General features: G+C 39.2%; 1 protein-coding gene across 1 annotated transcript in view; it reads right to left on the bottom strand.

Annotated features, from left to right (window-relative positions):
- LOC143020400 (fringe glycosyltransferase-like) overlaps window positions 1-4,694 on the bottom strand; it is a 120,747-nt gene extending 116,053 nt beyond the window's left edge. Inside the window, exon 1 of the mRNA XM_076176823.1 lies at window positions 4,027-4,694. Within this exon, the coding sequence (XP_076032938.1) occupies window positions 4,027-4,560 (534 nt within the window). The 5' untranslated portion in view covers window positions 4,561-4,694. The remainder of the gene's footprint in view (window positions 1-4,026) is intronic.
- Between the last annotated feature and the right edge of the window lie 12,259 nt (window positions 4,695-16,953).

Genomic DNA, 16,953 nt, shown 5'->3' with positions numbered 1-16,953 from the left:
AAAAAATTCCACTTGAGTGCTGTAATTGTGTTTTATTGCTGCATGTGTTTCAGTAATGGTTCCGGCCTCGATATTCCCAGGCTAAGATTCATATAAACCCTCTAAAATTCTTTCGTTACACCGCTATCATTCTTTATTCGGGATGCCTTTCTGAATATACCCCGCCCCTCAAAAGAAAGAAAAAAGTGATAAGGAAATGAATAGATAAATACATATAATAATAATAATAATAATAATAATAATAATAATAATAATGGTAATATGATAATAAAAATTATAATAATAATAATAACAATAATAATAATTGACTAGCAATAATAATAATAACAATAATAATAATAATGATAATGATGATGATGATGATGATAATGATGATGATGATGATGATGAAGAAGAAGATAATAATGATAATGATTATAACAACAACAATAACAATATTATTATCATTATTAATAAAAATAGTATCCCATATCCCTTGAGCAGTCGTGCAAATCATGAATTAGTCTGGGAAAGGTCTTTGTCCAGCATTAGACATGACATGGCCGACTGACTGAATATCCCCGACGAGTTTTGAGACATAGACGAAAGAACGCTTGATATAAGGTTTTGTTCGATGTAAATGTCGTTTAACGATATATTGACGAAGTGCGTAACTGATGCGTTGTGTTGCGCAACAGATGCGGGATGACGAGGCGTAGTGTGACTGGTTAAGCCTTGGTACGTTGTGTGACCAACTAGGTTGGGGCACCGTGTAGCGGAACCGATTGATGCTGATGAGCATCACTTAGTGGCACAGCTGATGATAACAAGTGCTTTATGGACTAACTCGATCAAACCTCCGATGGACGCTGTCCGCCGACTATCATAAATGCTGTATGTTGAAGAGTATAATTATTTAGGCCAGATGGTGAAAGTGACCAAAGACCTTGATAATGAAATATATAAGACGCGTTACAGTTGGTTGGAAAGTATTTGGTAAGTATAATAAGATCCTGAGAGGCTCTCTACCTTTAAGTTTGAAACGTAAAATTTACAATCAATGCATGATGCTAGCTATAATCTACGGATGTGAGACTTGGAAGCTGACGAAGGCGATGGAAGCAAAGCTAAGGAATGCACAGAGAAGAATAAAGAGATCAATGATGGGAATAACACTGAGTTGGGTGAGAGAGCAGGCTAGAGCAGACTAGAGTGAAAGATATTGTGGAGGCGATAAAAGAGAAGGAGTGGAATTGGGCAGGTAAGTTAGTGCGAACGACTGATGAGCGATGGAGCAAGTGTGCTACTGAGTGGACTCCGCGAGATGGGAAGCGTGGAAGAGGGAGACCAGACAGGGGGAGAGACGAGATTGAGAGGTTTGCAGGAGTGACGTGGCAGAGGTTGGAGCGGTCGCGTGAATCATGGAATGCTGTGAAAGAGGCCTTTGTTCAGCAGTGATATATATATATATATATATATATATATAAGAACATAATAATAGAGGAGACTGCAAGAGACCATAAAGCCTAAATTAGGTAGTCCCACGTCCATTACCACCTCTTATCCCTTTGCATAAATCCTTCTCTTAAAATAACTAATTATTTCAACGCTCGCTACATAGTTACTAAGTAAATTCCATTCGTTAACCACTAACCAGCTCTTGCCTTTTTCATTCTTAAACCTAGACTGATCCAATCTAAACCCATTACAACGAGTCCTGCCCTGTTGCCATAATATGATGACCTTGTCTGCATCATCCTTGTTAAAACCCTCTATATGAATACCTATAAATAAGTTAAAGTGCCTAAGCCTACTTTCGTATGGTCAACTTCTATGCCCTTGTATGATTTTTGTCATTTTCCTCTTTACTGATTCTAGTGAATTAATATCCATTTTATTGGGCGGAAAAAAAAATGTACCGCATAGTTATGCATAAGTCTAACTATCGTCAGATAAGGGTTCAATAATTACCTTTGCACTTTTGTTTGTAGCAGCAAAAATAAGTAAATAATGAAATAAACAATTTATATATATATATATATATATATATATATATATATATATACATACACATATCTATATATAAGCTGTGTGTGTGTGTGTGTATGTGTGTGTGTGTGTGTGTGTGTGTGTTTACCTAATTGTAGTATGCAGGAAAGGAGCAATGATTGCTGTGTCCCGTCTCCCACTCTTCGATATGTGTGCGTGCGTGTGTGTGTGTGTGTGTGTGTGTCTGTGTGTATTTACCTAGTTCCATTCTACAGGGTTGGAACTGGGCACATGGGACCTGTTTCTTAGAAACTTTTATTAAATTAATCTATGCTGTTGCCTTGGGTTACATAACAATCCAACTATTCTCCTGGTCAATCATTCCACAATGGAAATCTCCCCTTCCCCCATGTTTCTTCCTTCCTTCCTTTCTCATCTCCACACTGCCGTCGTCAGCCATCCAACCTTTTTCCCACTCCCATTCCATATGTTTTACTTTCACCTGCCTCAACATCAGCATTTCTATTGAATTTGGTCTTAGCAAAGCACACCATATCGGGTTTTTCTCCTTTAAATAGCCACTTCCCTCCATTATTTGCTGTTACATATCGTCTACATTAGTGTAAGTTATTATTTCTTGATTATTCTCCTCCGTTTCTTTTTCTCTGGACATTTTGAAATAATTATCTCGTGATTTTCTGATGTACGACTCTCCAATAAAATTCTCCTCTACTACTTGTTCCTAATCTCGCATTTTTGTCATTATTGATTCTACAAAGTTCCTCGTTTTCTCTCGTTCTTGTAGTTCTTCTAGTTCTTTCTTTGTATTACTCTTTACCCATTCTAGCATTTCTTTATCAATACTACTTTCCATGCATTCATCGCTAATTCATTCCCCAGTGCGTGTGTGTGTGTGTGTGTGTGTGTGTGTGTGTGTGTGTGTGTGTGTGTGTGTGTGTGTGTGTGTGTGAGTGTGTGTGCGTATGTATGCTTTCGTCCGTTCGCTTAGGTTTGTATGTAATGACGTGCACGTGCGTGCGTACGTTGTGTGTGTGTGTATGTGTGCGTGTGTGTGTATGTGTGCGTGTGTGTGTGTGTGTGTGTGAGTGTGATTCACCATGGGCTTGGATCACGTGTTGGACTCGTGATCGACAGCTATTTCCCTCCCGTAAGAGAGCTCAGAGATCATATATGACCGATCTATGGGTAATGATGTTACCTTACACGCACACACACACACCCAACTCCCCGCAGTGCAGCGATATTGAAATTATTTCAGCCCTGGGCGGGATTCGAACCCTGACCGCCGTAGTGGCAGCCATGAATTCTACCACTGCACCACGAGTGTGTGTGTGTGTGCGTGTGTGTGTGTGCGTGCGTGTGTGTGTGTGTGTGTGTGTGTGTGTATGTACGCGCGCCTGCAGTTAATGACTGTTTGCAGCGGGGTATATTGTGCAATGATTTTTGATACTTTTATAGGGTATAGTGTTTATTTCTACACCTTTACTGACTTTGATGAGACTATCACTGCACGTTTTTACACACAAACACATGCACGGACGCGCGCGCACACACACACACACACACACACACACACACACACACACACACACACACACACAATGGGGGCCTTCATGCTTACAGATTCTGATAATTCTCTTTACAGAATGGCCAGCATTTACAATGACAGAGAAGCTAAAAAAAATAAAAATGTAGCCATAATATATATGCATGCATATATTTGCGTGTGTATATATACATACATGCATATAATATGTAGCCTATATATTTTAGTTTATTTACTTAATTATTTATTCATGTATCTATTCATACATTTATTGATTTATATCTAAGTGAAAGGGAATAATAGCAACCTGTTCGGATGACAATATCAAGTTTGTTATGTAGCAACACACTGCCACCTTGAACTGAGCAGCCAGGGCTCACCTCTGTCGCCTTTTCCATCTGAGGATGTGGTGCTCCCCCCCCCCCCTGTGCCTCCAGAAGACAGTAAGGACGAGCCTCCCTCAGGAGTTAGATCGATCTTTGTAAACTCACCTGATGTCGGGCAAGGTTGAACCACGTTTTCAGGATGAGGTCGAGTCTCGTTTTGTGGAAGCTCTTGGTAGTCTTGACGCTGATGAAAACGTCGTCGAGCGCTGTGGGTGACTTAGCCGTGGCTGTTGCGACCAAAGTGTTAATTAGGCCTCGGTACCTCTCGTCCGAGTAATGTGTTCCTCCCTTGTCACCATCCACGTCCTCCTCGAGGCCGAGGTTGGTGTCCTCGAGGGTGTTTCTCCCGTCGAAAGTGATCAAGTTGTCGCTTCCGTCGTAAGCCAAACTTCGGGGTCCTCGTTCCCAGCCGCCAGCCAGCCCTACGTCCAGCCCACTTCCCCCTCGAACACTTCTATACCCACTCGCTCCGAAACCAGCCTCAGCGGCAGCTGCAAGTACTTCGCCTCTGCCACCGTTACCACCACTATTCAGCTGACCGACCACCAGCATCACCACACTCACAATACCACAAACCACCACCGCACCACCAACCACGTTCTTCAGTCGTAGCCTCATGGTGCGTTCCGAGGACCACATCACATCACACGTCACATGATTTACAGATCACAGGCCAAAGCGTAACTCTTTAAGTCAAGTATTATCAGTACAGGGCCATGGAACGACAGTCGCGTGTTCCCTCGTCGGTTGCTGTACGCGGACTGGTGGGTTAGACCAACGGAAGTGGGAGAACCGCGGACTAGAGGCTGGAGTTGCCTGTGTTCTCCGCCTCGGGAGAGCGAGTTGCCAAGTCACTCAATATCTCTTTTTTCAGTACCTTGTGTCTAGTAATCTAACAATGTACATACATGCATACATACATACATACATACATACATGCATACAGTACATACATACATACATACATACATACATATACATAATGCATACACACATACGCACACACACACATACACACACACACACACACACACACAAATAGTGAAAACTTTAAAATTATATGGATAAAAAAGACATGAACGATGAGGAAAAAGAGAGAAGACACTAAGAAGTGAAGCTTAAAAAAAACAAAACAAACAAACGAGAAAAGAACGAAGATCGAAAAGAAAGTTCTATTGGAGAGTACTAGACATGAGCCAGAGAAAATGGTATATTAAAAATAAGAAACAAAAGGAACAGAGAACGAGATAGAGAAGGAAAAAATAAAAGTGACTTAAACTAACATTGACGGTTTGATCTCAGGATTAAATGAACTAAATGGTTATCTGTCTGAAGAAAAACCAGATATAATGGGAACTGTGGAGACGAAATTAAGGGGTCCATTACCACCAATTAGTGTTGGAAAAGGACTATATAATCACCGAATGAAAAATTGAGAGGAAAAATAGGATGGAGGAGTCGTGTTTTTGACTAAGAAAAACTTAAATGTGACGAAGGTTGCAGAGGGAGAAAATAGTATGGAAATGATCATGATAAAAGTTGAAAATAGTGACATGAAAAGTAGGAAGTTTATGGTGACCTATGTGCCCCCAAAAACGGGTTCTTGGAAAGAGAGCGATTATTCTAAAATGTTTGAAGACACAAAACATTCATTAAATGAGATGCTGAAGGACGGAGGAAACGTAGTACTTATGGGAGATTTTAACTGCAAAGGAATTTATTGGGAAGAGATTATAGTGAAAGGTGGAGAGGAACTTTGGGGAAATATATTACTTGACATGACTATAGAATATACAATGACACAATAAGTAAAATAAAATTCTTGGTATAGAAATAATGAAGAATCGTCAAGACTAGATCTAATATTTACATCAGAGTCTAAGATTGTGGATAAAATGGAATACAAGACACCAATTAGGAAGAGTGATCACATACTACTTGAGTTTGAACTAAAAGAGGAAATATATATGAAAAGAAATAAGAAATACAGAAAAGGAAGGCTGATGTATAACAAAACGGACTTTGGACAACTTAGAAACTTCTTTCCAAAAGCGAATTGGGAAAAATCTACAATAAAGAGACACAAGTGGAAGAGAAATGGATGATTTTGAAAGAAATCTACAACGAAAAAGTGGATAAATATGTACCAAGACAAAACAGGAAAAGGTGTAGGCCTTATGGTCTTTTGCAGTCTCCTTTATTTCTTATGTTCTTATGTTCTAAGTGCTGGTTTAACAGAAGGTGTAGTGAGGCGGAAGATGGAAGAGATAAAGCTTGGAAAAGATGGAGAAAAGATAAAAAACCTGGAAAGTGGCAAGTGTATATCAACCTAAGGAATGAATATGTAGAAGTACGCAAGGAGAAAAAAAGAAACAATGAAAAAGAAATAATAGAAAAATGTAAGGATCAACCAAAATTATTCTATAGATATGTGAACAGTAAACTAAGTAACAAACAGGAAACAGTAAAATTACGCAAAGGGATTATAGAAATGGCTGAAGTCATGAAAAAAGAAACAAAGAAAAAGACATAATAGAAAAATGTAAGGATCAACCTAAAATTATTCTATAGATATGTGAACAGTAAACTAAGTAACAAACAGGAAACAGTAAAATTACGCAAAGGGATTATAGAAATGGCTGAAGACATGAAAAAAGAAACAAAGAAAAAGACATAATAGAAAAATGTAAGGATCAACCTAAAATTATTCTATAGATATGTGAACAGTAAACTAAGTAACAAACAGGAAACAGTAAAATTACGCAAAGGGATTATAGAAATGGCTGAAGACATGAAAAAAGAAACAACGAAAAAGACATAATAGAAAAATGTAAGGATCAACCTAAAATTATTCTATAGATATGTGAACAGTAAACTAAGTAACAAACAGGAAATAGTAAAATTACGCAAAGGGATTATAGAATACACATAAGATATAGAAATGGCTGAAGTCATGATCATACACTTCAAGTCTGTGTTCACTAGAGAAAATATATAGCATCAGGATGAAAGAAATTGGGATCCCCGTCCATGAGAGAAATAGTTGTAACAAGAAAAAAATAATAGACCAAATAAAAAAACTTGATGTCAGGAAATCGCACGGCCCGAATGGAATTGGAAACTGGATACTAAAAGAATGTATAGATGAACTAATAGACAAGGTAATATGTTGCTCACTCAAGGAAAGTACCGGAAGATTGGAAAAATGCCAATATCGTACCAATATATAAAGGGAAAAACAAGAAAGACCCAACAAATTAAGACCGGTCTCGCTTACAAGTACAGTAGCCAAAATTTGTAAAAGAAAAAAATATTAAAAACATCTGGAGGAAAACAATATACAAAACCCAAGACAATTCGGATTTAGACAGGGAAGGTCATGTGCCACAATTCTGATCTGTTTCTATTCAAGACTAATGGATTTAATACAAGAAAGAGATGGATGGGCTGACTGTGATTTCTTAGATTTACAATTTTTTTTTTTGACAAAGTACCACACAAAAAATTATTAAGAAAACTGGAAACCATAGCAGGGATACAGGGAAAAGTAGTGAAATTGATGGAGGATTTCTTGCACGAAAGAAAAATGAGAGTAGTGCACAGAGATAAGAGTTCTACTTGGGAAGAAGTGATTAGTTGAGTCCCACAGGGATCGGCTCTGATAATGTTTGCTGTTTATGTAAATTACATCGATGAGGGTGTAGAATGTTACATGAACTTCTTTGCAAATGACGCAGAACTGATGAGGAAAGTAAGTATAGAAACGGACTGTGAGTCGCTACAGAGTCTAAATAGGGTTTGGGAATTAAGTCAGAAGTGGGAAGTGGACTTCAGCATAAAGAAATGTAGCGTAATGGAATTTGGAAAAGTAAAAAAAAAAAAAAAAAAAAAAAAAAAAAAAAAAAAATACCAGGACGGTATAAAATCGGTACAAAGGAAGTAAAGAAAGTGAGTTCTGAAAAGACCTGGGAGTAATTATCACAAAAGACATGACTCCTGATAAACAGATAAATGAATTTGTCGGAGAAACCTACAACATCCTAAGGTCAGTAAAGGTGGCCTTTACCTACTTGGACGAAGAAATGGCGAAGAAAATATTAGTCACACTGATTAGGCCAAGACTGGAGTATGCAGCGACACTATAGGCACCCGGGACTCAAAAGAATATAAAGAAAATTGAAAGAACTCAAAACACAATTGCGAAGATGGCCCCAGCACTATCAAAACTGTCATATGAGGAGAGGTTGTCAAAGCTGGAATTACCGACTCTGGAACAAAGAAGAGAAAGAGGTGACCTATTGACCATCTATAGAATCATGAGAGGTATGGAAGTCCTTGATAGAGAAGACTTACTAAATTGGAACAAGAGGAATACAAGAGGACTTGAAAAGAAACACAAAAAAAAGGACAGTTATAGAAGGGACCTGTGAAAGAACAGCTTTCCATATAGAGTGGTGGATGTCTGGAACAAATTGTACGAAGCAATAGTGTGGGCAAAAACAATACAATAATTTAAGAGCAAATTAGATACTGCGAAATACAAAGACGGGACACTACGAGCGTAGCTCCCTTTCCCGTAAGATACACTTAGGTAAATACAACTAGGTAAATACACACACACACACACACACACACACACACACACACACACACACATCATGTCCTATGATAAACAGGTAAATAAAATTGTCGGAGAATCCTTTAACTTGCTAAGATCAATAAAAGTGGCATTTACATATTTGGATGAAGAAATGATGCAAAAAAAATATTGGTCACACTGATAAGGCCTAGACTAGAATATGCGGCGATATTGTGGTCACCCAGTCCCAAAAAGAATATAAAGAAAATAGAAAGAATCCAGAGAGCAGCCACAAAAATGGCCCCTGCACTTTCAAACTTGTCGTATGAGGAGAGACTGGCTAAACTGGAGTTACCGACTCTGGAGCAAAGAGGAGAGAGGCGACCTATTGACCATCAACAGAATCATGAAGGGCACAGAAATACTCGATAGGGAGGACTTGTTAAACTGGGACAAGAGAAACACAAGAGGATATGAAAAAAAAAAAAACATAGTTATAGAAGAGAGCTGCAGAAAAACAGTTTTCCACATAGAATGGTGGACACTTGGATCAAACTGGACGAAAAAATAGTGTGCGCAAAAAGCATTCATGAATTTAAGAGGAAACTAGACACTGCGAGATACAAAGGCGGGACACCACGAGCGTAGCTCCCCTTTCGGTAAAACACAACTAGGTAAATGCACACAGTTTCTTTTAGAATTTCCTTATTTTGAGCCATCCTCATCATCAGTATGTACAGTATGTTTTCCTTTGAATCTATACATTGTCTCTTCGTCCGCGCAGTATACCGACATACCTCAACTGCGACAACGAAACAGACGATAAATGAAATACCTCTTTTGGTTTTATGATGCAGTTGTCCTTGATATCCTCGGGCCATAATTCGACATGAATTATGGGTTCACGGCGAAACCAAAAACCAAATTACGACTCTGTGTAAAGTTCACCTCGATCTTTCATGCATATCACTGTGTTCGCGTGCGCTCGGACTCAAAGCTATGCACGTAATCAACAAAAACTACATCATGGCGCTCGAAGGGAAACGTATTTATCACAGTAAAGTAAAAAAAAAAAAAAAAAAAAAAAAAAAAAAACAGTTGAAATCAGAATAATCTATTTTGCGATCTTGATCAGTGAGCACCGAAGATATGATTTAAATTATTTTTTTCCTTACTAAAGTTATTTCACGGGGGTTGATAGAATAGTATGCTGGCAGATAGATTAAAGTAGCACCCAGTTCTCTCAGTGGCTACAGAAACGACTCTGGAAAAGAAAGTGTAGAAGATGAAGGGGACCGATACGGTCGAAACTGTCCCATTTGTACATACTCGAGCAAATGGCTGTTATCTAAGCCTAATCAGTACCGTCACTTCCAGTAACGTGTTCGCTCATCAAGGTGCTTTATCTAAATCCTTCGCTACTGAAAGGATACTCCCAGAGACGAATAGAGTCGCCTGAGGAAGATCAGCACGGAGGAGTGTTCCACTTGCAGCTGAGGTCAGCCATGGAGTCTTGTTTGACGAAAGAGCCTGACGGCGACATTCAGAATATTTGAAATGCCTCCCCCTAGGAAAGAGGTCATGGAACGCTTTACACATTCTTAACAAATCATTTATTCCTTCAACATAGTAACATAGTGTATGTATTTTGTTACAGTTATCTAGGCGCGTGGTTTCTTGCAATCGAAAGGGTGTATTCCAGTCTCATGGGGTCGTAAAGATCGATTACATCTTCAGGCCAGAGTCCCCTACTGGAGCTACAACAGAAGACCATAACAATGGGGGAGACTGGAGGAGACCATAAGTCCTACACTAGGCAGTTCCAACATAAGAATTGAGCATAGACTACGGCAGGATAGAAATACATGGCCGGTTGAACACCCAATAATAACGAATAATTTGTAGTGCCTTGATTTATACTATGTTTTTTAATTAGTTGAATCCTGCATTATTGATTGGAAAACAGTCACCTGGGAAGTCTTATCTAATCTACTTGAGTCAATGTTGACCCATTGGAGGAATTAATTCTTTCAAGACGTGGTGCCATGCCCTCACGGAGTGACTGAAGTTTGGCGAAAGAGCATCGCTAAGCCGTGGCCGGCTAGGTTACGAGGACGACAGATCTTAGCAGCAACTGGAAGCCGCTGCAACCAAATCATCGCAATTCGAATTCAAGTCTCCCGGGACCACTGATTCTTTAGAATGCCGGAAATCAAAAGGTGCCCCAACTCAAGACTGCAGCAACTTTAGGTAATCAAAGACCTCAGGTTTATTAGATGAAATATTAGGTAATGATATTAATAATAAGAATATGTGAACAGGGCCTTCAATTGAAAAATTGAGATTAGAATATTTAGAATATTTTGAAGATCGTGATTTTACAATTCTGTCTGTGTTTCATTTGCCGTGTCGAGGCGATTAAGTGCAGGGAAAATAGTTTTGATTTCCTTCCAATTTCTGTTCCCTAATAATAAAAAAGTTATTTCATATAATGTTACCATTGGGGACGCCCACAAAGCTAGGTTGAAACATACAGTATTTGGCGAAATAGTGGAAAAATCGGAATCAGAATTACTATAAGTGGTCTGTCTTCCAGAAGAATTTCACTGCATTTGCATGAATATTCTTGTTGACGAGTTAAACACGATATGAGGACGGAGCCTTTATATATACGACGTTTCGCTTATTACAGCTTTTTCAAGTACTTGAAACAGCTGTAATAAGCGAAACGTCGTATATATAAAGGCTCCGTCCTCATATGGTATTTAACTCGTCAGTCTTGTCGGCAACTGCTACTTTCATGAAAATATTCTTATCCCTCTTTGTGCTTTATTCTTTCACCTCCAACCTCTTCTTATGCCTCCTCTTCTGTATGACGAAAAAAATCTTCGGAATTCGTTGAATGTGCATTGGTAGCGTATTTGATAGAGTGCGGATTTTCCGTCGTCTGGTCGCACTTCGAATCCAATTCCAGGCAATGGCTGTGGCCAACGAGTACATGCGCACGGTAAAGGTGATGACTTCGTTCGCTTCTATACGTCGTCTGGCTTATATTTTTCAACTTCACCTTCAACTAAAGATACTGCCAACAAAGACTCCATTTCACGAAACATGTCGAAGTATTCACTTTGCCACTTCTCAGTTCTTAGATTGAGTTGCATGGTTATAAGTGTGACCACTATTTTGTTGCAGCAGCCGCATCACCACAACCGTAAATTCCGGATTCCGTCAAACTAGTGTAGATGTTAACGTGACCATGGCTTTAGGCTTAACTCTCGATGTCTATACTGCATTCAGAAACCCTTGGAAATGTCACAGCACCCACAGACACTTTTGTAAGTGCAAAAATTCTGCAGGAGTGCCTTCTGTGTGATCACCTCTAGCTAGTGACTTCAGTCTGCTCCGTGACTTCAGCTAGAAAACTCGTTTGCTGCCGACACACTAGCTAGCGAATACCTCTTGTTAAGATTATTATTTTCTGTGAAGTTTAAATCTTCGATTAGTGACAAGTGATTGTGTTGTGTTTTTGTAATTGTATACGTATAGAGCTATACAGTTAATGAATGGAATAAACTTCCTGCAGAATCAGTGCAATGTAGTTCAGTTCGAAGCTTTAAGATTTGTTTAGATAAACACCTAAGCAAGATGCTGTAATGTCTGCCATTTATCTTATATTATTCACTCGTTTGTTATTATGTCTGTTTATTATTATTTGTTTGATTTTCATTTATTATTTATTATTCAACTATACCTATGCATTTATTTATTTTGTTTATTAATACTTATGCTGTTATAATTTTTTTTATCTATTTATTTATTATTATTATAATTTTTTTTTTTTCGCGTCCGACCTAGTTACGGACCAAAAGGTGTCCTGTTGGCATGCTCCTCCTTTGTAATCCTTTTGGAATCCTTTGTAGAAGGGAAAAGGTCAGCGCCACGCCGCGCGCCAGTGTGACTAAGAGGGGGTTTGCACAGTTTAACCGTTGTTCGTCGAACGCGGTTCGACAGACACGTGTTTAAAGTGATGTGTGAACGTGTGAACGGGGTATTTGGTTGTCGAACACGATGGTTAAACCCCAAATACCCCGTTCAGACGTTCACACATCAATTTAAACACGTGTCTGTCGAACCACGTTCGACGAACCGTGTAAACCCCATCTAACGCACGCACTCTCTTGTCCTCAGAAAAGGTGACACTCAGGAAGACTCCTACACCATGTCTTTTGTTTGGGTTTCTTTTGTAAATAGTTTATAATATTCACGCAGGATTTCAACACCTTTCCCTGACATTCTGTGTTCGCAAAGTCCAAGTACACAAATACTTCTTTCTTTCAGCATATAAGTTATCTTACCATTCTCAGTTCCAATGATTATTGCTGGTTTATCATTAAATTGATTAAGTCTCCGTCCAAATACGTTTCGATCGTTATCAAAAGGTTCAGTCCTGTTTCGAGGCTCAACATATGTTTCTTGAGGAAAACTGCTAGTCTATCATCAGCTTACTAGGCCTGTCTTGACCTCCTCGAGTCAGTTAATTAGTACCTCCCGGGTATTTATTACTCCCTTAATGGTTACAGGCGACTCCATTATAGTGCCCAAACAAATATATACCGGTTGACGTGAGCTGTTGCACCTCTAAAAGGTTACATTGACTCTTGTTGTGTTGTATAATGGCCCCACAAACGCAGCAAACCTCTCTTTCAAACCTTAATTTTTCTTTCTGATAATGAAGCGTCTGAACGTACAGACAGCAGTGTCTATTTAGTCTCCTCCTATTTTCTCTATTCTTAAATCGAACCCAAAACTGGTCTTACGTGCATGTGCGGCAGTGTTTCTGAGCTTGAGCATTCCGTAATTTTGACCGTCTTGCTCAATACAAATTTCTATTTTCCCACTAATTAGCTATGTGTTGTGTATATGTCATCTAACTCCAGAGATTATCTAGAACTATTTAACAACCTAATTCATTCTGTAGAACACATTTCATCATCATCATCATCATCATCATCATCATCATCGCCACCACCACTATTATCATCATCATCATCATCATCGTCAATCATCATCAATCATCATCATCATCATCATCATCATCGCCACCACCACTATCATCATCATCATCATCACCATCACCATCATCGTCAATCATCATCATCATCATCATCATCATCATCATCATCGCCACCACCACTATCATCATCATCATCATCATCATCATCACCATCACCATCATCGTCAATCATCATCATCATCATCATCATCATCATCATCATCGCCACCACCACCACCACTATCATCATCATCATCATCATCAATCATCATCATCATCATGGTACTCACGTGGCCAGTGTGCCACACGGTGACCCATAACTGCTCTTGAGTGGTTCCTCCACTGTTATCTATTCTGTGGTCGTACCAGCCACTCGTCTGCTTCTATTCCGCATTCCCGGATGTCTTCGCTCAAGCATCGGTTCCAGCCTTTGTTGGGTCTGCCGAGTGGTTTTTGTCCAATCATGTCAGCAAGGAAGATTCCTCTCGGTATTCGGTCCTCGTCCATTTTGGCCACGTGATCTGAGCACTGAAGCCGCCTTGATTTTATTACTGGGCTAATTGTGTGGCTGACCTGTGGTATGTTCAAGTGAATATTTGTCATTGTTGAAGTAGTGCTGCATAACTATCTAAAGTCGAATTAGGGAGGGCTTCAGCCTCTTTGTCACATTGATCTTCGCAACTTTCAGTATAAGTAACGCCAATATGATGCCATAAATGTAAATGGGTTAAGATTCATTTTAGTTAATTCCTTTGATATTAAAGCTTAATTGACGTTTTTTAAAAACAGTTTATTTTATTCAGCTGAGGGGACGCCAATCTAGTGAAGGAGTTGAATTAGGAGAAATAAAAATTTAATCGCCCTTAGTGCTTTAACCAGCGTTGTACGAATTCCACCCTTTTGCTTAACAAAAAAAAAAAAAAAAAAAAAATTACACTTTGTCCGTCGAGGTGGTCTAGCTAGCTTGGGTTTGAATACTGCCCATCAACTGATTAGAATAGATTGATAGCATATAAGACAAAATCCGCAATGAATATCTTGTGACTGACGAGATTAGGATTGGAGGATGAGTTTGATGGCATGAACAATTAGGGTCACTATGATTTCGTTGTCACTCGTTCAGCCATTATAAAGTGTCGCTTTATGAACTTCTTCAATATATTTACAGATTTCGGTATCTGATAATGCCCAAAAAATAATAACAAGATTGAGCAGCGCTTTGTATACACACGCACACATATACAATCGGTGGCGTAGTTGGTAGAGCACTGAGCTGCCACTCTAGTGGCCCGCAGCTCATGGTTCGAATCCTGCCCAGGGCCGAAATTATTTCGGTACCGCTGCGCTTCGGGTCGTTACTCTGACTCTCGTGGGTGGGGAGTTGGGTGTGTGTGTGTGTGTGCAAGGTCATAGCATTACCCAGAGATCGGACCTACGAGCTCTGAGCTCTCTTCCAGGAGGGAAATAGCTGTCGATCACGAGTCCAACACGTGATCCAAAGACCAAGTGAATACACACACATACACACACACACACACACACACACACACACACACACACACACACAGTGATAGATATCTGGAACAAACAGAATTAGGAAACAGTGAGTACCAAAGCTATACAAGATTTTAAGAACAAGCTGGATGCGGAAAGATACAAAAGCGAGTCACTACGAGCTCTCTTCCCGTACATATATATATATATATATATATATATATATATATATATATATATATATATATATATATATATATATACATATATACATATATATATATATATATATATATATATATATTGAATATATAAATAAAATCGCCAGGATAATCGAAATTATTAGTCATCAGCTTTCTTCTATGGGTATTGAAAAGGTCATCCTGTTAACTAACCTTGAGAGTATGCAGTCGACTCGACAGAAGTATCTAACCATTTACCATTTCTATCTGTAACGTTCAGTAAGTACTGAGACGTAAGATCATGTTCATTCAATATAATGAGCATTTGTCCCGATTTACTTATAACTTTTAACTCATGTCCAGCACATGAACACTGTCTGTTAAGACTTTATGGAGATAAGTGCTTATGAAGGAAACTCTTCGTCAGAGTGAGTTAATTAAATATGAAGAAAAATTGATGTACAAAATACCGGTTGATAGAGAGAAAGGAGGGCCAATTTATGCGTAATAATCGAACTAGACGTTTATAGAAAATGGGATGTCACAGGTGGCGTATAAATCTTTGAATGTTAAGAATCTTGGTTTGTATTATATGAAGAGCTCCAAACATATGACCCTTCTCCGTGTTAGTACCATTAATGATACTAAACTAAACAACACCATATTGCAATTTGGTGGACAAAAAACGTAATTTCATACTGTTTTCGAAATCAAACAAAGTCGATTTATAGCTGGACCTAAATAGGGTTGCTGAATAACTACATCAGTGTTTTATTCCAGAAATGCAAAATGTGACCTTTAGAATGCATAACCAAAACAGCAATTACGGGATAATTGCTACACAAAATGTAGGATCACTAGTACTTAAAGACGTTACTGTAAATGATAACTGGTAAAGAAATTACTTCCAAATATTGCGTAGGGAGTTCAAAAAAGGGCCTAAATGGACACCAAGGGAAGGGTGGAGGGACTAAGCCTTAACATATACTTTCCCTAATGTCGTCCCCTCCCACCAATATTTAGCGCAGAGTTATCATTAGTTATGCTAATAGGCCTCGCTAAGGTGGCTAAAGAGGTTCCAGTCAACTAATGTTTGGGGAGAGCATGTCTTGCTTCGGCAACGGCGAGGGGTAATTGTCACTCTTGACCTCAACCCTTCCTTCCCATTCTCTCTCTCTCTCTCTCTCTTTCTCTCTCTCTCTCTCTCTCTTTCTCTCTCTCTCTTTCTCTCTCTCTCTCTATCTCTATCTCTCTTTCTGTCTTTCTGTCTATCTCTGTCGTTCTCTCTCTCTCTCTCTCTCTCTCTCTCTCTCTCTCTCTCTCTCTTAATCTCTCTCTTTCTCTCTATCTTTCTCTATCTTTCTGTCTCTCTCTCTCTCTCTCTCTCTCTCTCTCTCTCTCTCTCTCTCTCTCTGTGTGTGTGTCCTCTCTCTCGCAAGAGCTATTAGCTCTTACACACACACACAAACACACACACACACACACACACACACACACACACACACTACTGTACTTAATAATAATCCGCCTTCCCTCCTTTTCGATGGAATGAGGACCCACCACTCCAGAAGAGAACCTGAGCAAGAGTTAATATCCGTGACCGTGTTGACCCGGCACAGAGGGGGCAAGGTACCACTTGAAGAGAACCTTACTGCCAACAAATGAGGGTGATTGGGACACCAAGTGTAACCTTTCCTCCAAGGAAGGTTTGTCGAAGTGACGTC

Source organism: Oratosquilla oratoria, chromosome 39 (assembly GCF_046742065.1).
Source record: "Oratosquilla oratoria isolate Oo_2021 chromosome 39, ASM4674206v1, whole genome shotgun sequence".
In the NCBI taxonomy this organism is placed as follows: domain Eukaryota; kingdom Metazoa; phylum Arthropoda; class Malacostraca; order Stomatopoda; family Squillidae; genus Oratosquilla; species Oratosquilla oratoria.
This window is presented reverse-complemented; position numbering and strand designations above follow the sequence as displayed.